Source organism: Pinus tabuliformis, chromosome 6 (assembly GCF_031772625.1).
Source record: "Pinus tabuliformis cultivar Carrire ecotype Pingquan chromosome 6, CPIR1, whole genome shotgun sequence".
Lineage (NCBI taxonomy): Eukaryota > Viridiplantae > Streptophyta > Pinopsida > Pinales > Pinaceae > Pinus > Pinus tabuliformis.
In genome coordinates, this window is record NC_142292.1 from 1,244,884,520 (window position 1) to 1,244,908,100 (window position 23,581).

General features: G+C 40.1%; 1 protein-coding gene across 2 annotated transcripts in view; it reads left to right on the forward strand.

The window, feature by feature from the left end:
• LOC149263190 (uncharacterized) overlaps positions 1 to 23,581 on the forward strand; it is a 141,010-nt gene that overhangs the window by 34,788 nt on the left and 82,641 nt on the right. The window contains exon 4 of one of the 2 annotated variants that reach the window (XM_089425917.1): positions 22,853 to 22,962. In XM_089425917.1, coding sequence (XP_089282043.1) covers positions 22,853 to 22,962 — 110 coding nt within the window. Of the gene's footprint in view, positions 1 to 22,846; positions 22,963 to 23,581 lie in introns of both variants that reach the window. The other variant, XM_089425913.1, reaches the window with a different exon arrangement.

Here is a 23,581-nt window from a genome sequence, read left to right on the forward strand (position 1 = left end):
TTTGTCGAGTTGTTCACAACTCTGTTTGTGAACAACTCTCAACTACCCATTGCTACTCCTCAACTCCTTTGGGACTTGTTGCTCGCTAGCTCCTCCTTAGTCCTTCAAGGACACAACTCTTAGGGACTTATTCCCACTAGTGCCTTCCTACTTTGCGTGATGAAGAGGGCATGGAGGGCTGCCACCTATCAATGTCAAGTGTCCTTCTCCAACAATGAACTCGGGCTAATCTAATTTGCCCCCTTGACCTCCTTCCTTTGTCCTTAAAGTATCAGTCCTGAGCTACAAGCCTTCACCCTTCTTGTAGCTGCCAAAGTCCTTGTCAAATGACCTAGGGCTACTAATACCATCCACTTGCTACCCTCCTAACAACTTTAGGTTGACCTTCCAAACCTATCCCCTTCTAGGACCTCGTCCACTTAGCAAAGAACAACTTGTAACACCATACTACATCTGAGATGCAACTCTGCTTTGTGCCCTAGAGTTTGAGTTTTTCAACACATTGGTTAGGGCTCCTTGACCCACTGCAACAACCCTTAACACCACCTCAAAACTCCTCTAAGTTCTGCGCTATTTTGCCTTCCTCCAAGTCTTGCCTTCCCTCTATATTCGACCTTCTCTAAGGCTGTCATAACAGACTTGCATGACTTGTCTTGGTTGTTGCTAGTTTTGAGGTGTATCCCTTATACTCCTTGCACTAGGATGTCCTCCCAAATCTGGACAATTAAACCTAGCAATACATCACATGAAGAACAAAACATACCTCTGTTAAACCTACCTCAATGCTACCCCTATCCAGACTCTCTCCTAAGGTTTTCGGCCCTGGTTAGGGCACCTTGTAATCACTATAGGTCTGCACCTTCAACCTAGCCAGAATGTCCTTCAAACTAGTGGTATCCTCCCTCTACAAGGTTTCTTTGTTCGCGTTATTATCACAGCAACATGCAACCTCTACAACAACTGTTGTAACCACATATTAACACCCAAATCAGGTCTTGACTGCTCCTGATATAGTATAGATGACCGTGGTCTGTTCTTTGAAGGTTTTCTCCACAGAAAGGTGTCTAGATCAACACTTCATACTTGACCCTTCCTCCTCTTAGTCCTACGCAAACCAAAACCACAAAAAGATGCCTAGATCAACACTTCATACTCGACCCTTCCTCCTCTTAGTCCTACGCAAACCAAAACCACAAAAAGATGCCCAACCGTCTTCCTTCCCTACTTGATTTGCCTCCTCCAAGTATGCGATTGCCTCAAATTGTCTTCTCTAATGATGTATGCATTTGCGATGGTGAGAAATGAGGCTCCTCCTCACTTCTATTTATACAAATCATTAGGCTGTGCAACAACTAGCCCTTGGGGCATCACTAAGTCTAGGTTGACTTGACTTTAGTTACACAAGCCCACACAACACATTCAAAAATTATTTTCTCCATTTTTACAAGGGATCACATGGTGCTTGAAATGACTCCTTGCTCCTTTAAGGATGCCCTACATCCTCCATGTCCCAAGTGCCCAAATCTCCTCATGGTTTTGGCCCCACACCATTGAGTACAAAACCCCAAGCTTGGGTTCTAAACCCACAAACCATATTTGTGTTCCCATTCCTCCAAAACCCTCTAGCCTAGGGTTTGGATTACCTCCCAAGCTACAAATCTCAACACTCAGGAGACCGAAGTTCTGTAACCATCTTTATGTAAAGAGGTTGAAAATTTATGTGGTACATTTATGTGGAAGAGGACTGAGATTCTGAGGTTTATTACTGTAGAAAGAGGCCGAAGTTTAGTGGCTTGTCTTTGTTGAAGAAGAGCTGAAGGTTTGTGATGAATCTTTGTGGAAGAGGGAGCCAATTTTTCATCTCTGGAATAAAGGCATAAATCCAAATTACATGGCATCCAGGGCATCTGAGTTGTGTGGTATTATTCAAATGAACAAGTCTAAGTTCGAGGTTTGAAGAAACCTTGAAGGCATATATTTGATAAGAAGATCAAGTCTTAGTACTAAGTGTTACCTCTATATTAAGGAGCCTTATAAGTAAGTTGAATGAAGACCAAGCTTATTCTTTTTGGAATAATGACAAGTTTGAGGAGACAAAGCTCGAGCCTGTGAAAGGAGTCAAGACTGAGTTTCTTTATCTCTGTGGAAAAAGGACAAGTGCGAGCATTGTATGATGATCCAAATGTTGGTGATTTGAGCTCCTTGATATGATCTCAAGTCTGAACTAGTAACCAAGTCCGAGCATTTGTGATAAGTCTGAGGCTTTATGGAATAGTGACATGATCGTGCCTCCTATTGAAAGAAAGTCCAAGCTTATTGAATTTATGAACATGATCAAGTCAAAGGAAAGAAGCATTTGCCTTTGTGGTTGAAACCAAGTCTACTTAATGATAATCCATGATTATGATTGTGATCCCTATGTGAGAAGGACCGAGTCCTTGTGGTAGAACGAAGGTCTACATCCGAGCTCCTTGTACAATGGTATTGTTGTTAAGATTTGGAATGTTCTATGCTAGAGCAATTTATTTAAATTTTCATAGTTAGCAATCACATCAGCATTAAGATAAACTGCAGATAGAACATAACTATAAATCGCAGAAGACAAGCCAAGGCAAGAGGACACAAGATATGGCACAAGCCAGGGACAAACCCCACAATGTGTGGGGAAACCCTTTGATCAAATCTTCCTTTATCTTCAAATTTCAGCAGAGAAAGAGAGAGAGAGAGAGAGAGCACATTTACAACAGAAGTCAACACTTTGACTTATCTAGATCTAGCATAGATCATTTTGTATAATGATGAGATCAGTTGAAGACATTCTGCATCTCATCCATTTGCTGTACCTTACAGTGTACTGCACCACGCTGCACTAATCATCATCTTCATGCTGCCCATGCTTATGATTGCACTCATCATGGTGCTGTCCATGGTCCATGTATCATTGTGCTATTCATGCACATTAAATCATAGCTGTGTCCTTATGATAATATGCCCTGCATGGATATTTATTGCCATAACCTGCATATATATACCTTGCCATGTATATATGTTGTACTGCAGATTTGCCTGCGTATATGAGCATAGATCAGAATATATGAGTCTTCATATACCGTATATCACTGTCCATATATATATACATCATGTAACTTGAATCACCCCAACGTATATATATTGCTACTCATCATCCAGCGTTTATGTTACAACTCAATGACCAGCATTTACATAAATATGACTATGTTCATAATGATTATGACCCATATCTCTCTACGTTCCATTCATCAGAAATATAATTGCGTCCATAATGAATACGACCCGTATCTTTGCATTCCATGCATTGTAAATATAATTGCATGAATATGATCCATATATCAATCGGGCTGTCCACGTAGGTTTTCTTTGCTGCAGCATATGACTGTCCAGCGTTTACATATAACCATTACTGCAATGCATGACTGTGCGTACATATGACTGGGCGTGCAGAGTATAGCGTATAAGTGTTGTGCGTATGTGTAATATTATGACTGCGTTCACCTGAGACTTCACGTCCTTAAACCACGCTGACAGATCCTGCATATATATATATATATATGCCTCCACTACGCTGCCAGAATGCCTGCGTTCCATATTTATGTGACTGCCCACTACGCTGCCGGAATGCCTGCGTTCCTATATGACTGCATTTACATACATATGCTCATTCCCATATGCGTATTATAACTGCGTGGAGGTATTATCCATAACCAGTGTAATCTGAATAGCGTAATGTGTCCACTGTATTTATTATGAACTGCATATATGAACCATAGCGTGAACTACGTGTATATATGTCCACGTCTCTCTTAAACTATGTTGCCAGACCTGCGCGCTAGGTCTTTTGTTGATGCGTATTTTACATAGATGAACGTGGCTTCATGGTCCTTCATGACTAGCGTTATGACTGCGGCTCTTCCAGGAGCAGATTCTCACATTGACTGCGGCTAAGGCACATCTGAACTGTGGCTAGGGCACAGCAGAACAGCGGCTAGATCATCATCTCCACAACGTACAACAGCTAGGGTATCATCCAAGGCCAACGTATTCTTCTTAGTGTCTCTCCTTCACCAATAACCCAAGACGTGGAGAGGAGGAGATCACTTGAAGAATATAGTGTTTTAATGACTCCAAATCCTCTCTTATTTATACTAAAATCGGATGATTGAGTAGACATGACGTTTGGGCTTCTAGAGCCTACATAAGAGCTGGTCGGCTTGATAATAATTACATAAACAAAATAAATTCATATCTCCATAAATACTTATCGGAACCGGATGATCTTTGGATCAATCCTACACCTCTCGACGAGAGGGATCCAATAAAAATATCAGCTGCCATAAATAAGCTGACCCACATGGAGTTTGGCCCTAGTTGCCAATTTAACAATTGTTGTATCTCTAGTTACTGTGAAGAAAATCCAAATTTGTATTTCTAAAGCATGATCCAAACTAAAGAGAAGTCTAAGTTTGCTGAAGACAAATCTGAGTCTATCTCTTTCATGACAAGTCTGAGCATAGGTTAAAGTTCTGAGCATAGTTCTGTGCTTAAGTAAAAAATCGGTGGTGACAAACGAATCCTAAGAAGTGTGATACCTTAGACTGTTGAGAGCAACTACGATGAAAGAATGTGCCAGTCTCTATGGCATCCGAGTAGCATCCGAAGGTAATCAAGATCAGGTCAAAATCTTATTCTTCAAAGAAGCCACAAGTCATTGTGTTTGACTGAGAAACCATTGCTTATGATTGGAGAGTTTGGCCTCATGAACGATATTGATTGATCCCATGGTCAGTTGGGCACTGACCTTGATTCCATTGGGTTTTGGCTTATGGGATAAGTTTTGATGCTATCAACTTTCCTTATGATGAGATTGATCTCCCCCTTGGGTTATTATTGAGAGACCAACGAATTGGTCAGGGAGATTGATCTTGAGAGAGAATGAAAAGTACCTCCCTAGCTAAGAGGGAGTGTTGGAAATTTATAGCCATGGTCGGTATTTTCATCAATAAATAAAAAGGAAAAATTTAATTTCTTGAGTTTTATGCCCCCACAAGTCTTAAGTCAGCACCCTTGATCAAGTTAGCCTGGCCCCTTGGAGGCACCTATTTGACCCCCTTTGAAGACTATATATATGAGAGCTCTTCCTCATTTGCACATTAAATTATTTCAATTATCATTTCTGTTCGAAGGAAAGTTAGAAGGAAGAAAAGGACAAAAACAAAAGAATGAAGAAGGATGTGGCTTAGCACTTGTGGGAGGTCTCTTAACTCTGGTTATCTGTTATTTTGATGTTTTGTTTTTGGGTGGATTGATGAACATTGACTCTCTCTCTCTCATAAGGAAAGATTTATGGGTTTTCACCTTGTGGGTTTTGCTCTGGCCGCTAGAGTAATCATTTGTTTCTCTTGTTTCATTGTCTCATTGTTATTTCTACTACTCTACTGTGATCAATGGTTGAAATTTTCTTATGTATAATTGCTTGATGATGTTGAATGTTAAATGGATTGATGCTAATAAATCATTTGAAGTAGTTGTCGTTAAATAAAATTGTTCTAGTATGTTGCTACTAGAAAAATCAACAGCCTGTGCAAATTTCAGTGAGTGAATAGGCCACTGAGTGTTGGTTGTTGAGCTAGTGAAGCACTAGAACAATGGACTCCATCTTTTGAAATCATGTTCAACCCATTAGTGTGAACTTTTCCCCTATGCAAGCATTTTCCTTGGATCCTATATCCAACATGGTGGTGTTCAGCTGCAAGAAATGTTGCAGTGTAGCTGGTTTATGATTGGGTGGAGAGTTGAAGTCCCTCCTTCAATTGCCGACTAAATCATTATGCACAGATAAGTATTCGTGGTTATGCATATTGGATTACAGCCTATGATATGCTTGATTGTACTCAAGACTAATGGTTACTCCTGGGATAATTATGTAAGAATGCCTGATTCATTATCTAAGCATGGTTGACTAGCTAACTTGTATAAGTATGGTGTTTATGAGTTGCTTGAGTTATGGGATTGTGGCATGCTTAGTCATCTGCATGATTGTTTGATATGATCCCGATTGGCGATTTGAAATCTTGAGTGGATTGATGTATAATGTCATGAGTCTCTGTTATCTATATATGTTTATAAGTCTAGGCAACTCACTACCATAACTACAATGGTGGGCTACCTCATTAGGAGTGCAATCTATATGTTAAGTGCATGGAATAACCCTGTCTCAGGAAGTTTTCTGACATCTCTGCATGATTATATTGAATGATTTAATTAAGATGCCATCATGGTTATGATTTAACTTATGAACTTATGTGGTTGTTGATATGCTTATGATTTAAAAAATTAGTTACATGCATGTGCATGTTTATTTAAAAGGCTTCACCTTGTTAATTGAAGTTAGAGATGGAAGGGTTTTGCCAAATTTAGAAGTGCACTATATTTGGCAGAAGAACCCGCATGTGAAGCTAATGTGCATTCTTACTTTCTCTTAGTGTTGAGTTAGGACAATTCTCTAATTTACCTATAGTCAAAAATAGTAAATTGAACTAAACATGCATGGAGATTTTATCTCAGTTCGACTTCAGTTCAGTCAAGCAGTTTGACTCGAATTCAAAAGGCCAGTTCGCTTGAGTTCTAGATGTCAATTAGACTTGAGTTCATTGAGGAAGTTCGACTTGAGTTCAAGGAACCAGTTCCCTTGAGTTGAAGGGCAGTCTGATCCTACAAAGAGAAGAGCGCAGACTTGGTGAATCATATGATTATGTACTAGCGAGAGTTTGTGTTTTGAGCTCAAGAAAACAATTCCAGATTAGTGCGTGAGGTCAAGGAGAGTGCATCGCTTAAGGAGGCCAAGATAGCTTGCGCAAGGAGGTAGTGTTGCTTGTACAGTTGGTACAGCTGCGCAAGAGAGAGGTCGAATTGGTTTAGGGTGTACTGGATATTGTGTTGAGGAACCAAGAGTAAGAAGGGATTTTTTTCCAAGTGATTTGTAATTAATCATCGAGATTTTTCTGAGCAAATCAATAAAAACACAAATTAGCAAGTTTTCCCTAGTTGGGGTTTCCTGGGTACTTCTGGTGTTTTTTTTAATTGTATGCTTGTGTCTTTATGAATTTATTTTTAGCTGCAAATTCATTAGAATACTCAGTATATTTGATCATTAAATTTCAAAGCTTAGTTTTAAGTTCTCGCATCTCAAAATACTATTGAAATTAACTGTTGGGTATTAGAAAACAAACATGGTGCTACCTTCTGATTGAAGATCGGAAAGCAAGAAATTTTTCCTCAGGAGCAGGTGACAAACGTAGTAAAGAGAGCGCAATCTTTCTCGAGAGATCAATGTGCCATGATTTTCTTCTAGCAGGGTTTGCATAGGGGTTTTATGAGCAGTTAAAATTAGCGATATGGCGTATTTAGGGCTGATATTTGAGGATCGTCTTATTGGTGCCTCAAATTTCTCTTCTTGGAAGGAGAGGATTGGTATTGTTTTGGAGGAGCAGGGAGTTTGGGAATTTGTGGACAGTCCACCAGCCGGTCTAGCAGATCCTTAGCAGTTGTCCCATCATAACAAGGCTGCAAAGGCCAAAAGAATAATCCTTGAAGGAGTTAAGAATCACACAATACCTAACCTTTCTAAGAAGAAGACAACTCAAGTTATGTGGGCAACTATCTTAGCGCTATACCAGGGTACGAGTGAGGCTAGGAAGTTGGTACTCTGAGATAAGCTCAAAAATATCAAGATGACTATAAGTTAGAGTCTGCGATTTCTTACTTGACCAAATTCACCCAAGTGAAGGACGAGTTAGTTGGGGTTGGGGAGATAGTCTTGGACAAAAACCTTGTTACTTTTGCATTATTGGGCTTTCCCAAGTCATGGTAAAAATTCATTGATGAAATGAGTGGTAGAGAAAAACTTCTAGATTGGGAGTGGTTGTGGAGTGATTTTGTGCAAGAGGAGATTCAAAAGCAAGCAAAATCTCGGTCTCATACGAACATTGAGGAAGAAGGAAACTCTGCCTTAGCTGGCAAAGGGGGTAAGGCCAAGGGCAAGAAAAAGCAAGCAGTTGTCGAGTCTAGTTCAGGAGGCAAGAAGAATTAAGATATTTGTAAAGTGAAGTGCTTCTCTTGTCATTAGTTTGCGCACTATTCTGCCAAGTGCCCAAACAGGAAGGAGAAGTCGAAGAAGGATCATGTGGCAGCATTAACAGAGGTGGAAGAGTTCACTTCTCAGTTTGAGGAGGAGTTTTCACTCATAGCTTGCATGCTAAGCTCAATGGACGACAACGTATATATATTGATAGTCGAGCATCCTTTCATATGGTATATTGATAGTGGAACATCCTTTCATATGAGCACAGATGGGTGGAGGATCCACCAGATGGACGTGAAGATCGCCTTGCTTAACCAATTTGTTGAAGAAGAGATTTATGTTGAACAACCTGAGGGATTTGAGACTTTCAATAGAGACAAACATGTTTGTAGGCTAAGGAGAGCTCTTTATGGGCTCAAGCAGGCATCGAGGGCATGGTATGCCCGAATAGACAACTACCTTCTCGGATTGGGCTTCACCAAGAGTGAAGTTGACCCCAACCTGTACTATATTGTTGATGAGGGACAATCTCTCATTATTTTGTTGTACGTTGATGATTTGATATCGACAAGGGATGAGGAGCTCATCCATCATTGCAAGTGAGATCTTGCAGAAGAGTTTGAGATGAAGGATATAGGGCTTATGCACTATTATCCTGGGCTTGAGGTTTGGCAGGGTGATGGGTAGATATTCTTGGGACATGGCATGTACACATAGGAGATTCTCAAGAGGTTCCACATGCAGGATTGTAGGGCTGATGACCATGACTCTAGTCACAAACTGGAGGAAGGTAGATGCTACCAAAGGTGAGTGAGTGGATGCCACTCTATGCAGGCAACTCATATGGTCGTTGATGTATCTTGTGAACACACGACCAAACATTTGCTTTGTAGTTAACTAGTTGAGCCTGTTCATGGTTGAGCCGACCATAGTGCATTGGGTTTTTGCCAAGCACGTGTTGAGGTATCTTAGTGGCACAACAAATTATGGATTGTTGTATAGGCAAGTTGATTAAGTGAGTCTTTGGGGATTCACAAATGGAGATTGGCCAGGGGGTTCAACAGATAGGAAAAGCACTTCAGGCTGTGAATTAAGTGCTGGGTCAACAGTGGTTTCCTGTTTTAGTAGGAAGCAAAGATCAATGGCATTGAGTTCAGTTAAGGTCAAGTACATGGCTGCAGCTTGGTAGTTTGCGAGGCTATTTGGTTGAGGAAGCTATTTGTCGGGTTGTTTAAACTTTAGTTTCCTGTTTTAGTAGGAAGCAAAGATCAATGGCATTGAGTTCAGTTAAGGTCAAGTACATGGCTGCAGCTTGTTAGTTTGTGAGGCTATTTGGTTGAGGAAGCTATTTGTCGGGTTGTTTAAACTTTAGTTAGAGGTTGGAGTCCACGGTACTGTGATAATTAGAGTTGCATCAAGCTCTGTAAAAATCCAATGTTTCATGACTGCTACAAACACATCGAGATTAGGTGCCACCATATCAAAGATTGTGTTCAGAGGGGTAAATTCAGACTTTAGTATGTACCTACAGAGGAGCAAACAAATGATATCTTGACCAAGGCATTAGGAAGAGACAGTTTCATTTACTTCAAAGATAAATTGGGTGTTGTACATAACATCTTCCTCTCTAAGAGGGAGTGTTAATTGAAGTTAGAGATGGAAGGGTTTTGCTAAATTTAGTGGTGCACTATATTTGGCAGAAGAATCCGCATGTGAAGCTAAGGCATAGCCTTACTTTCTCTTAGTGTTGACTTAGGAAGATTCTCGATTTTTCCTATAGTCAAAAATAGCAAATTGAAATGAACATGTATGGAGATTTTATCTCAGTTCAACTTCAGTTTAGTGAGGCAGTTTGACTCGAGTTCAAAAGGCCAATTCACACGAGTTCTAGATGTCAGTTAGACTTGAGTTTAGTGAGGCAATTCGACTTTGGTCCATGAAGCCAGTTCACTTGAGTTGAAGAGCAATTCTCTCCTATAAAGGGAAGAGTGCAGACTTGGTGAATCATGTGATTATGGACTAGTGAGAGTTTGTGTTTTGAGCTCAAGAAAATAGTTCCAGATCAGTGTGTGAGGTCAGGGAGAGAGCATCACTTAAGGAGGCCGAGATAGCATGCGCAAGGAGGCAGTTTTTCCTGTAAAGTTGGTACAAGTACGTAAGAGAAGATGTGATCTCTATGAGAAGATGCACCTTGGATGTTTTCTAATTAGCTCAAATACACCTTGTATTTATACTAAACACAAGGGCTCTATGTGGTGTCATCCAATTGTCATGTGACACACTAATACACCAAGCCGACCTTTTTTAGGTGCCAGAAAAACCCACCAACAACTTCAAAAATTAATATCTCATGATAGACAACTCAGATTTGAGTGATTTTCGATGCCTTCGGTTGTGTTGTAAAGTGTAACTAGGTTCGATCTTCATAATGACATTATGATCTTTGTAAATGAGTTTCATGAGTAAGAGTTTTTATCTAGTTGGCTCCCATTGAGAGCCTTAGGATTTATCATTAGAGTCAAAGAGTCAATGTCATGTATGGAGAAGCCCTTCTTGGGCATGTGTCAAATTTATACAAGTGTATAAAGCCCTCCAATGACAAGCATTAGTCCTCCTCTTCCTATGTCGGCCTCAAGATGAAGCAGAACTCATGTCGGCTCACAATTATGGAGACACACCTATTCATCATACATGTCGGCTTATTATTTATAGAGGGCAACCACTATATATATGTGTAAAGGCTCTTTACATTACATAGACAGAAATTCGCATATACCTCTGAGATTTTCAGATGGATATAACAGTGATAAGTTCGAACCTCTATTACAGCGAACAAGTAGTTCAAATCTCTGTTTTGGGTGGATAGATACAGTCAAGAAAACTCGGAAGTCATCACAGTCAAGGTAATTCAGATCCCTCTGAATTTGGGTAACCAAGCATAGTGACAAGAAGACGACAAGTGGTGTGAAGTACAAATCGGTGTCATGATTATGGAAGAGTTGCAATTTAGGGACATATTACAGTGGTTCGGTGGAACCTTAGTTTAAGGTCTCGGTGCTAAGGAAGGATATCAATGCTATCTCAAGGGAAAGAGGTTGATGCCATCATAGAAGTAATATGACAACAAGGAGGTCTCACAGAAAGGAAATATTGATATGAAGACAGTAAGATCTCTGTGGTGACAACTATCTCGAAGCTAAGAGGGTCGAAGAGGAAGAAGAGTGAAAAAGAAGAGAGGATAGTCAAGAGATCTAGTGTCTTGGTCTTGGAGTGGCTAATAGGTCAAGGGTCTTGGTCTTGTTATTCGTCATTTAGAATCTCTATAAGAAGAATTTGTGCGGGTATTCCTCTCGAGAGGTTTTGGCCCTGGCTCATAGCCTACATTCTGTGTCTATTGTCTATTTATGTTTATGCATTGGTAGTTGTTTGATGAAGAAGAACACTAATAACTTAAGCAAAGAGAAGATCTTAATCTAATGAAGTAAAAATACTCATAAGCAGTTACTAATGAAGAGAAATCACTTACTAATGATGCCCTAGATTTGTCAACATGGTATCAGAGCTAAGGTGACTAAGTCAAGAAGAGGGCATTTAATCAAAGAGACACTGAAGGATCAAATTTCAAGGAAGGCATCAAAGAAAGTTGAAGGATATCAAAGTGAAATCAAGATCTACATTGAAGAAGAAAGTCCACTTCAAAAGAAGAATACACCAACATAAGTATTAGATGCTATAGTAACTATCAAAAGACCACAAAAACCCTCATCAAGTTGAAGAGATCGACAAAGCAAGGTAGCCCAAACTGTAGACATCCAAGAGAAGCACTTTAAGGACGAAGATCACATAATCTTGGAGAAATTTGAAACCCTAGAAGCATTTCTGATCTGCACTCATTCGCTACCGAAAAGTTGAAGTATCTTGAAATCAAAGAAGGCTCCAATGGAAGCAAGAACCTCCTTGTCCTTAAAGAAGATCATCCAAGGAAGCATGAAGTGATCCTCATCAAATCAACATGATCAAAGGAGAGCTAGATTGAAGGCGTTGTCATCATAAAAGGGGCAATCTCCTTTTATTGAAGAAGGGATTTCATTTGGAAGAAGATCATCCAAAAAGGAGGCACTAATACATCCTCATCAACCACCATCAAAGGGATCAAGTTGAAGATTTCATCTTCACTTATCAAGTAAGTATCTTTTATTCTATAATCTAAATCTACTAATAAAATGACTTTGTTCTGTAAGGAGATCTATAAGCTGGTTGGGTCATCGAATTTCGTTGTATGGTAAAGAAGGATAGACATAGTCCTTGAAGAAAGTGAAGTCATTGATCATATCTATGAAAAGGTCTCCAAGCTATCCGAAGATCAAGCATGATCTGAATATATGGAAAGGGATCAAGGGGCTCCAGGGATTCTTATGAAAACAGTCAAAGGTCCCCTCATTCCCTATATAGCTAGATTGGAGACATCAAAGAGATATATGATAAGCTGGTAAAACTATTCTCTGAAGATGCGTTAAAGAAGGTCATATCACTTAGATCTGATCTACACAAATTGAAGGTATCAAAGGATAAAAGGTTATCTTCATAAGATCGAAAGTGCAAGATCTGGGATGAGATAATTTCCATACAACTAACTGATGAACAAGGTAACAAATGTCTGTGAGGATAAGAAGGCTATCCCATTCAACAACTTATGGTTTTTATGCAAGATAGAAGAAGACATGTTGAGGGCAAGAAGTATTCAGACATTTGTCAAAAGAGAGGAAAAGCATTTGAAGCAAGAGCTTGTGACATCACCATAAGAAAACATGAAGGGTAGTTGGAACAAAAATCTATGGCAGTCAACTGAGAAGGTTATAGCTCTTGGGAACCTTGTTAGAAACTGAAGAAAAGGAAGAAGTCATCCAGGACAAGTCTCATCATACATTAAAAGGAAACATCTGCTGGATAGGGATATGCAAGATCCTCAAGATTCTCTGATGGAATCCTCATCGAAGGGTTCACCAATCTAGAAAGGAAGCAAGTGTTTCATCAGGAACTCCAACTTGTGGAATTCATTGGATGATGAGGCGGATCAAGGGGTTAAAGCTTTTTTCAATCAAGGAAGTTGCTGAAGAAGCCTAGATGACCTAAAGGTAAATAAGGTATGTAACAATATTATAAAGTCATGTTGTTTTGGTTGTAGGTAACATGGATCACTGCTCTATCTTGAGAATCATGATCAAAGGAAAGGAATCTCCTCCTATGAAAGGTTGCTGGAAGGCATGGGTCGCACTAGATGAAATCAATATATTATGCCCTCATATGAAGTATGAGATGGTTGAGTACAATTGAGGAACTTTCGTTGGAAGCTCCTGGGAATGAAATGTGTGAAGAAAGAAAGGGAGAGATCGTGAGATATGCAACCATGGTAAAGGCAATCAACCTTCGAAAGACCAAGAAGACTTGACTAGGGAATTTCCCAGAAATATATGAAGACTCTAATGGAAGTCTGAAAAAGATGGAGACCCTTGATATCTTTGGGAGATATGTCAACATGTATGCAGGATGCTGATGCACATTGGAAGATGTCATGATGAAAGACCATCACAAAGGTAATTTTGATTTAAGTGTTCATTTCTTATTGAACAAATATTTGGATGGGTTTATGCAGGTCTGCCAAACGAAGCAACATGGCATGAAGCAATACTAGATATATACCAATAGTTCACTTTCTGATGAGAGGGATGATGACCTGACTAACTCATGGATGAAAGTGATAGATGGTCTGTGCCCTATGTAGAAGTCCCCAAAGCAAGAAGACTCCTTGAATAAAGGAAAATACATGACATCGGAAGGAGGAGTTCCTCTAGCAACTAGTTGTCCCACCCGAGGAGCTTCTGTACATCCCTAATTAAGAGGGAGCCTAGAAACAAGTTTCTTACTTGATAGAAACTTGGAAATTCCTAAGCCAAGAAGGAGCTTAGGTATGAGTAAAATTTGTCCTCCCTAATTGAGAGGGAGAGAGATAGACACATTATTCTTGTCTTCACTTGAGAAGATAGAATAGAGGATTGGGTAATCATTTGGCATCCGATACTTTTTGATGATGTGATAGGGCATCTAAAATAAGAGGGTTGGGGAGACCAAGATAAGAATAGTCCTCATGGAACACACCTTGAGAACTCGGGTGGGGTATGTTCCGAGAGAGACAATGATGATGAGGGTGTCTATAAATCATTAGGTCTCGCCAACATTGTGCTCGGATCTCATGGAGAGATAGAGTTGTTAGTCAAAGCCTTGCTATGTGACAATGCTGGTTGATATGATGCTAAACAAATGGGTTACCAATTCGATTCTTCTTATGAGAAATTCTTTAGACTAAGAATGACCAAGTACCATTATGAATACCTCCCTAGTTAAGAGGGAGTGTTGTAAAGTTTAACTAAGTTCGGTCTTCATAATGACATTATGATCTTTGTAAATGATGAAACGAAGAGAATAAAATTATTTTTGTAATGCCTTGCTTCATGGGTTTCATGAGCAAGAGTTTTTATCTAGTTGGCTCCCATTAAGAGCTTTAGGATTTATCATTAGAGTCAAAGAGTCAATGTCATGTATGGAGAAGCCCTTCTTGGGTATGTGTCAAATGTATATAAGTCTATAAAGCCCTCCAACAACAAGCATTAGTCCTCCTCTTCCCATGTTAGTCTCAAGATGAAGCAAAACTCATGTCGACTCACAATTAAGGAGACACACTTATTCATACATACATGTCGGCTTATTTATAGAGGGCAATCACTATAAATATGTGTGAAGGCTCTTCACATTACATAGACATAAATTCGCATATACCTCTGAGATTTTCGGATGGATATAACAGTGATAAGTTCGAACCTCTATTACATCCAACAAGTAGTTCAGATCTATGTTTTGGGTGGATAGATATAGTCAAGGGAATTCAGATCCCTTTGAGTTTGGGTAACCAAGCATAGTGATAAGAAGACTACAAGTGATGCGAAGTACAGTTCGGTGTCATGATTATGGAGGAGCTGCAATTCAGTAACATATTACAGTGATTTGGTGGAACCTCAGTTTAAGGTCTCGGTGCTACCTTAAAGGAAGGATATCAATACTATCTCAAGGGAAAGAGGTCGATGCCATCACAGAAGTAAGATGACAACAAGGAGGTCTCACAGAAAGGAAATCTCGATATGAAGGCAATAAGAAGGTCTCGGTGGTGACAACTATCTTGAAGCTAAGAAGGTCGAAGAGGAAGAAGAGTGAAGAAGAAGAGAACACAGTCAAGAGATCTAGTGTCTTGGTCTTGCAGTGGCTAATAGGTCAAGGGTTTTGGTCTTGGTATTTGTTAATTGGAATCTCTATAAGTAGAATTTGTGCGGGTTTTCCTCTCAAAGAGTGAGAGGTTTTGGCCTTGGTTCATAGCCTACATTTTGTGTCTATTGCCTATTTATGTTAATGCATTGGTAGCTGTTTGATGAAGAAGAATAATAACTTAAGCAAAGAGAATATCCTAATCTAATGAAGTAAAAATACTCAACCAATTACTGATGAAGAGAAATCACCTACTAATGATGCCCTAGATATCTCAACAGGTTGCTCTAGAGGTCCTCTATCATCTCAAATCACCACATGTCCAAAAATCCTCCCAGATTCACACCCACATGCTTGGGTGCAAAGCCCACAAACATATTTGTGTGCCCATTCCTACAAAACCCTCAAGCCTAGGGTTTGAAGTAACTCCCAAGCTACAAATCTCAACATCATCTATGTCCTAGGGTTGAAGAAAAACTTGGTTTCAGTCTCAGCCTTGGAGAGGCAAGGGTTTGAGGCTATCTTCATCAGAGGGAAGGCCTTCATCAAGCATCTCAACTTCAGAGAAGTTAAGCAAATTGGAGTTAAGGTGAACAACCTCTACAGGCTACAGTTTGAGACAAAAGCGACCATGAGCAGTAGTGAGATCAGTGCTCATAGATGTGGCCTTGGGGAGTTTTGGCATGGGCGAATGGGTCACTTACACCATGGTGTGTTGAACATTTTTAGGCAGATTGCCACAGGGTTACCATAGTACAGTGTAGATCAGCATGACATGTGCAAGGGTTGCACACTTGCAAAGTATGCCAAGACATCCTTTTCCAACAGAGACAACAGGACCAAGAGTATCTTGGAGCTGGTACATTCAGATGTATGCAAACAATTTTCCTCTCCATCCCTAATGGGATACTGATATTATGTCACCTTTATTGATGACCACTCTAGAAAGACATGGATCTTCTTCATGAAGAAGAAACATCAGGTCTTCTTGAAGTTCGTGGAGTTCAAAGTCTCGGTGGAGAACTGGACTGGTAGGAGGATGAAGGCGTTGAGGTCAGAAAATGGTGGGGAGTACATATCCAATGCTTTTAGAGACTTGTGTGCTAAGGAGGGCATAACGAGTGATCTCACTGCACCTCATAACCCTCAGCAGAATTGGGTGGCTGAGTGCAAGAATTAAAGCATTGTTGGGGCAGCCAGCGCTATGTTGCATGGCCAGGGACTACCCATATTTTGTTGGGTAGAGGCATGCAACACTGCAGTCTTTTTTGTAGAACAGGAGTCCACATATGGTGCTAGGCAGAGTCACACCAAAGGAGGCTTTCACAAGCAAGAAGCTTGACGTGTCTCACTTCCAGATTTTTGGTAGTCTTGTTTACTGCCATGTGTCTTTGGATAGTTGGAACAAGCTCGAGCCCACAACAGAGAAGGGAATTTTTGTGGGCTACAGTGAGACATCTAAGGCGTACAGGGTGTATATTCTAACACCCAACAAGACAATGATCATTCGTGATGTGAAGTTTGAGCAAGGGATCTCAAGAAGTCCTTGGAGCATGAGCAGGGTACATCATAGGAGGAGGAGCAATATGCTCCCAAGCAAGAGGCCTAGTCAACCCCGTAGACATTGCCATAACCAATTGTTGGATTAGCAAAGCAGCATGGAGATGAAAAGAAAGTGCAAGTACGGGAGGAGAGAGCAGAGTGAGTGGACTCCACTCAGCCATTGTCTCCTTGTACATGGAGAGTTTGAGCCAAGTGAGCAAACGAGTTGATTAGGGAGGCTCAAAAGAGAGTTGGACCTCTTAGTACCACATTCAGACATAGTAAATTGCCACAAATATATACAGGGTACATGGCACTTATGACTGAGGTGATAGACTCAAAGCCTTCTTATTACAAGGAGGCAACCTCTCAGCAAGTTTGGCGTGATGCTATGGTGGAGGAGTACTCTTCAATCATGCAAAATGATGTCTAGGAGAGTGCCAAGACTAAATGGCAAATTAATTGTTGGATCATGTTGGGTGTACAAGATCAAGCTCGCAGTTGATGGGAGTGTGGAGAAGTGTAAGGCTAGATTCATGGCAAAAGGGTTCTCTCAAGTCGAAGGAATTGACTACGATGAGATGTTCGCACCAATGACTTGATATTTGTCCATTAGGACTATTTTGGCGATTACATCACAGATGGGGTGGAGGATCCACCACATGGACGTAAAGACTGCCTTCCTTAACATAGTTGTTGAGGAAGATATTTATGTTGAGCAACCTGAGGGATTTGAGACTTTCAACAGAGACGCACATGTTTGTAGGCTGAGGAGAGCTCTTTATGGGCTCAAGCAGACATTGAGGGCATGCTATGCTCGGATAAACAACTACCTTCGCGGATTGGGCTTCACCAAGAGTGAAGTTGACCCCAACTTGTACTATATTGTTGTTGAGGGACAATCTCTCATTCTTGTGTTGTATGTTGATGATTTGATATCGACAGGGGACGAGGGGCTCTTTCGTCATTGCAAGAGAGATCTTGCAGAAGAGTTTGAGATGAAGGATATAGGGCTTATGCGTTATTATTCTGGGCTGGAGGTTTGGCAGGGTGATGGGTAGATATTCTTGGGACATGGCATGTACACATAGGAGATTCTCAAGAGGTTCCACATGCAGGATTGTAGGGCTGATGACCATGCCTCTAGTCACAAACTGGAGGAAGGTAGATGCTACCAGAGGTGAGCGAGTGGATGCCACTCTATGCAGGCAACTCATAGGGTCGTTGATGTATCCTGTGAACACACGACCAAATATTTGCTTTGTAGTTAACTAGTTGAGCCAGTTAATGGCTGAGTTGACCAGAGTGCATTGGGTTGCTGCCAAGTGCGTGTTGAGGTATCTTAGTGGCACGACAAATTATGGTTTGTTGTACATGCAGGTTGATTGAGTGAGTCTTCGGGGATTCATAGATGCAGTTTGGGCAAGGGGTTCAGTAGATAGGAAGAGCACTTCAGGTTGTGAATTTAGTGCTGGGTTAACAATTGTTTCCTGGTTTAGCAAGAAGCAGAGGTCAGTGGCATTGAGTTCAGCTGAGGCCGAGTACATGGCTACTAGCTTGGCAATTTGCGAGGCTATTTGGTTGAGGAAGCTATTTGCCGGGTTGTTTAGTCAGAGGTTGGAGCCCACGATATTGTATTAATCAGAGTTGCATCAAGCTCTATAAAAATCCAGAGTTTCATGACCACTCCAAACAAGGGTTGGGATTTCCACTCGGAAACACCTGGTGTGCTAAACAACACATGCAGACTTGGCTCACTGCTCAAGTGTGCTCTTGTCAAAAGACAAATTCTGAAAATGATAATGAGAGCCCCTTCTTGCTTTTGTCGATTGCCTCCAAGGCTGCCCATGCGGGCCAACATCGAATTTCCCCCACCAATTTCGCTCCAATGAGAGTGTGCTCTCCATGTGGGCCGAAATTACTTTATGGTGGGCCCCACACTCCACCAAAGCCGCAATCTTTCCATCGAACTCTAATGTTGCGGTGCTTCCCATGCCAAAAATCGAATGTGGGTCCCCTAAGCCCGCTTCTCCTAAGTGAAATAATGCAATACACCAAAATTGAGCAAAATTCGATATTCACTTAGCGAAACACTAAGTAGGAATATTACATTTACTCATCACACAGCCCTCACAAACACTATTAGGACGGTTTCTTTGTGGAAGATCCTCAACTAGGCAAAGATGGCTCACGTGTCTCAAGGATCTAGACCAAGAGGAACTGGCCTAACTTACTATCATCATTTGCATTTGCTACCTTTGTAATGAATTTATTAAAAGTTGGGGGTGAACAAGATTTCCCCAACCTGAACATATGCTCGGATTCATCACAATAACTGACAGCAACAACTTTGAATCTATCGTTTGTCTTTAACAATCCATCTATTCAGACAAAATTCTACTTTTTTGTTGGTGTATGTGATGTGATAATTGGATAATAGAATTGATCCCACTCTAGGAACGTGAAGAACATCCCCAGATTTAGTAATATTAGTAACAACAGTGCCACCATAAAAGGTTTGGAGATTTGAGTCATCCTTGATAGTTACCTTCTCACGTTTATGTTGATCATTGTAGTCAGAGAGTAGGTGCTGGTGCTTTATCATATGTCTAGTTGCACCAAAATCTGCAATCCATCCCCGCGAATAGGTGAAGGATCGTAAAGCAGAGTGCATAGCTAAATGTGCAGGCTTACCTGCCTTTTTTTTGAAGAGGGCATTGTTGCTAGCTGTTTGTCAAACAATTTCTTTAATCTTTCGAAGATGGAGAGACAAATTTTGAAAGTATGCCCCCCTCTATGGTAATAAGAGCAGCTTGTCCTCTTCTTCCTTGAAGATTTGGAAGTATCTCCTTTAGCCTCATGTATGCACAAGGTAGAAAGCTTAGAATGGGCCTGATCTCTAGAGGGTGGTTCACCCAAATTCCCCAAGTTTACTTGATGCTAGAGAAGGCTAGAAAATAAATCCTCTAAAGTAGGTGAAGTTAGGTGCCTTGAGGAAAAGAGGAATGCTGTAAACGATGATAGCAAAATTTCTAAATTCAGGAGAAAGGTTATTAAGGACAATACTGATATACTCAGAATCTTGATTATCTTGTCCATTGGATTTAACAATGTCAGCTTTTAGGTTCTTGAACCTGGAAATTTGATGGTGGAGATCAGATACAAGTTGATTAATATGAGTAGTGTTCATTGCAGCAAATAAATTGTGGAAAGCATCCTAAATCTGCTTCAAACTTTTGCTACCCTTGCTGGTATAAACATGGCCTGGCTCCACATAAATATTAAAGAGTGATCAACACTGGGGTTTCATCTTTTCTCAAACATACTAGATCATAACTGTCATCATCTTCAACATGAAGTGGTTACTCCAAATACATCCACAAGCCTTTACTATGAAGAAGGGTTGTCAATTGATCAACCCACATGGCAGATGGACTCATTAAGACAGAGAAACAACCGTTTAACATCCAGGACATCAATGTTGCCCTTAAAACTTGCAATAGATTGGCCGCAAGAAAGAAAAATGAATGTGCTGCCCTAAAGAGGGCACAGATCTGCAAAATAGCCCCTTAATTCTGCTGAAAAATGCCAACGTACAGCCAAGGAAGGAGGGTGCTGCTGGAAACGAGGGTAGAAGACCTTAAAAATTGCTTGCTGTCCAAAAAGGGAGCAGTGAAAACGTAGTCGTAGACCTGAAATGACCCTTAAACAGTGCTGGAAACTCTAGTTTCAGGCCTGGAACAGCCCTGAAACAGTGCTGAATATAGAGAGAAGTGTCTATAGTAGCTCTGGTACCATGTTGAGATCATAAGATAGTGGATCCTTGGTGAAATCTTCAATAAACCCTTGTCCAGCCACAGCAGAAAAATCATCACTCAAATGATGAACACAAGAGAGATTGAATACCCAAGCACATTAACCAGAGAAGTGCTGTAGAAGATCGCCCTTATGCTTTTAACAAGTAATAACTCGAGTGAATGATTTACAGGTAAGGAGGGTGATATATTTATACACCTAGATTAGAGTTTAGAGTTAATTACCCATCTGTAGGCTCAATAAAGCCACCAATGCATCAAATAAAGGGTTGGGATGTGGCCTCAAGGGATGACTAGCCATAATCTCAACAATGTCTGCTCTACGTTAATCCTTGATTTGCTACTTCATACACCAAAGCATTGGAGAAAGGTCGGTCTTTTGCAAGAGTCTCTCCCAAGGTGTATCTTCCTTTAAATCATGAAAGCTTTGGTGACAACTTGATTCCACTTCTGGAACTTGTCTCTCTGTTACTACCAAACTTCTTTGAAACCATTTCTGATTTAGGTTCCTGCCTTTAAAATTTCCACTCCTTAGTTGACATTTTGTGGCAAGCTGATCCCATGCCTGGCAAGATCTGCATGTAAACAGAACATTCTTGTACTCCAAGTCTGTTTGCAAATTAACTAAGAGAGGTTCAACAGCATTGCTTTTGATGAACCTTTCCCTAAATACATATTAAAATTATTCAAGGACAACGAACTAAAGCCTTGACCTTTGTCCTTTAGTTATTTAGATAAATTCTCCAATTGTATTAGTTGTGTTCCTAAAATCATTCTTACCCAAAAAGGACTATTCAGTTGGACTACTGGTCAGTGACCAAGTGTAGTTGTGTTAACACTTCAACATGATTTAATTGAACTCTTCCTCATTTTTATCCAGAACTTCAATGCCAAAATAATAATGTCTGAGTGGTATCTAGAGCCGTGAGCATGGTGTGATGTCATTGTCTATCATATTCTTGCAGTGTTTTTCATTTTGGTGCATTCCATTTTGATGGTTATTATGTTTTGCGCTTTTTGAATCATGGTCAATGTTATATGTTTCATAATGGATAGTGCTATGATAGGCTTTGTTTGTCAGGGGAATGTATTAAATGCGTGTAATTGAGTTGGAACCTTGGACTTTGCTGTGGATATTTACAGCAAAATTTAGTCCTATAACCTGACTGTTGCAGCTAGGTTTCTGCAGCTTATATATTCTTCACGGATAAATATTTGGACGCTAGGCATTATTACATTTCAGTGAACTAAATTCACCTGTGGTATCACTAATAATGACATTATTATTATTGCTAACAAGTGTGTAGTCAGGTTGCATGTTTCTTGCCTCAGAGAAAGTATTGTCATGTCCTCCAATACGAATAAATTGCTTATACATGCATATAGGTGGGACCAAAATGCTGATACATGTTTGTGTTCATTAATTTGTAATTGGAAGATTACAAGGCCCTTTTGTTGTAGTGCAATGTTTTAGCAATATATACAACATGAACAATCAATTATTTACGCTGCATTTCTATGAATTGAGATTTATAATGATTGGAGTGTAATTCACTTGTAAACCAGTCGCTCAATGTTCTACACTTGATCAACACCTATTTAAGTCTTCACTAAATTGACTGGAAAGAATTGGCTGGTGTGTTTTCTTGATTTTTTTTTCTGGCTAACCTCACTGGTTCTATTTAGCGTAAACCCAGATTTTTAAACATTGTGCTCTCGATTCATTACAGATTTTGTGCTGTATATCTGAGTTAAGTAGCATACTGGAGTTTCTGGAAACTCATCTTATACTTTATTTTGTTGAGAAGTATATTCTCTATGGTTGTTATTTTGTTGAGGAGTAAATTCCCTATGGTTGTTCTGTGCATGTATCATTGTTCTCTTGTTGGTCATTTCTGATAGGTTTTGTCCATTCTTTTGGTTATCAAGTGTATGTTTTAGGAGAAATGGATTCTGCGTATTCTCAGTAGGCTGCATTCATAAACATCTGATGTGCTGACAGGAAGGAGATTTATGTTAATAATGTTTGTTGTTTTTATATTGATTCCAATCACTGCAGTTACAGGAAGGACATCAGCAGAGCACAATCCCCGTCGCAGGCATGGTAGAGTTCCTCCAAATAAGCCAATTGTTCTTTGTGATGATGCTGGAGAAGCTGATCAAAGTTCTTCCAAGGTAAATATTATTTTTACTTGTCTACTGTTCAATTCTGTAATGGGATTTTCAAAAAGCAGTTATAACAGAATACGGTGAGCCATTTCTTTTGTTTTGCTCATTTCTGGTTGTGTCCAAACTAAAAGAATGGAATTATGCATTAGATAGATGGTGTGCTGAATGGCTTGCAATGTCACACACATACAAATACAGAGACAGTCCTTTGGATATTGGATATGCATGCCTATGTGCAGAGATATGCTTATGCACATAAAGAAGTTTGCTCTTTTGATTGGTATAGCTTGACTCAAAATTCACTCTTGAATCAAACTTATGAAAGCCAATGAGTTACCCAAGAAGGGTGAGACAAGAGGAAGGGGCTCACACTGCATCCTTTTGTGCAACATTGACTGACACAAATCCTCCAGGCTTGTGTAACCTGCTTACACAGTTTACATGGTATATCTACTAGTAAAACAAAAACATTCCAATCTCTGAACCAGATGAGAAACTACTTCCGCCAGAGCTGGCATGAAGCTTGGAATTCATGTCTGTCTGCTTTAAGTGCTGGACTCAGAAATGTCAACTCAGCATTGCATGGATGTGTAACATTCCTAATTGGAGAATAATAGTAAATATA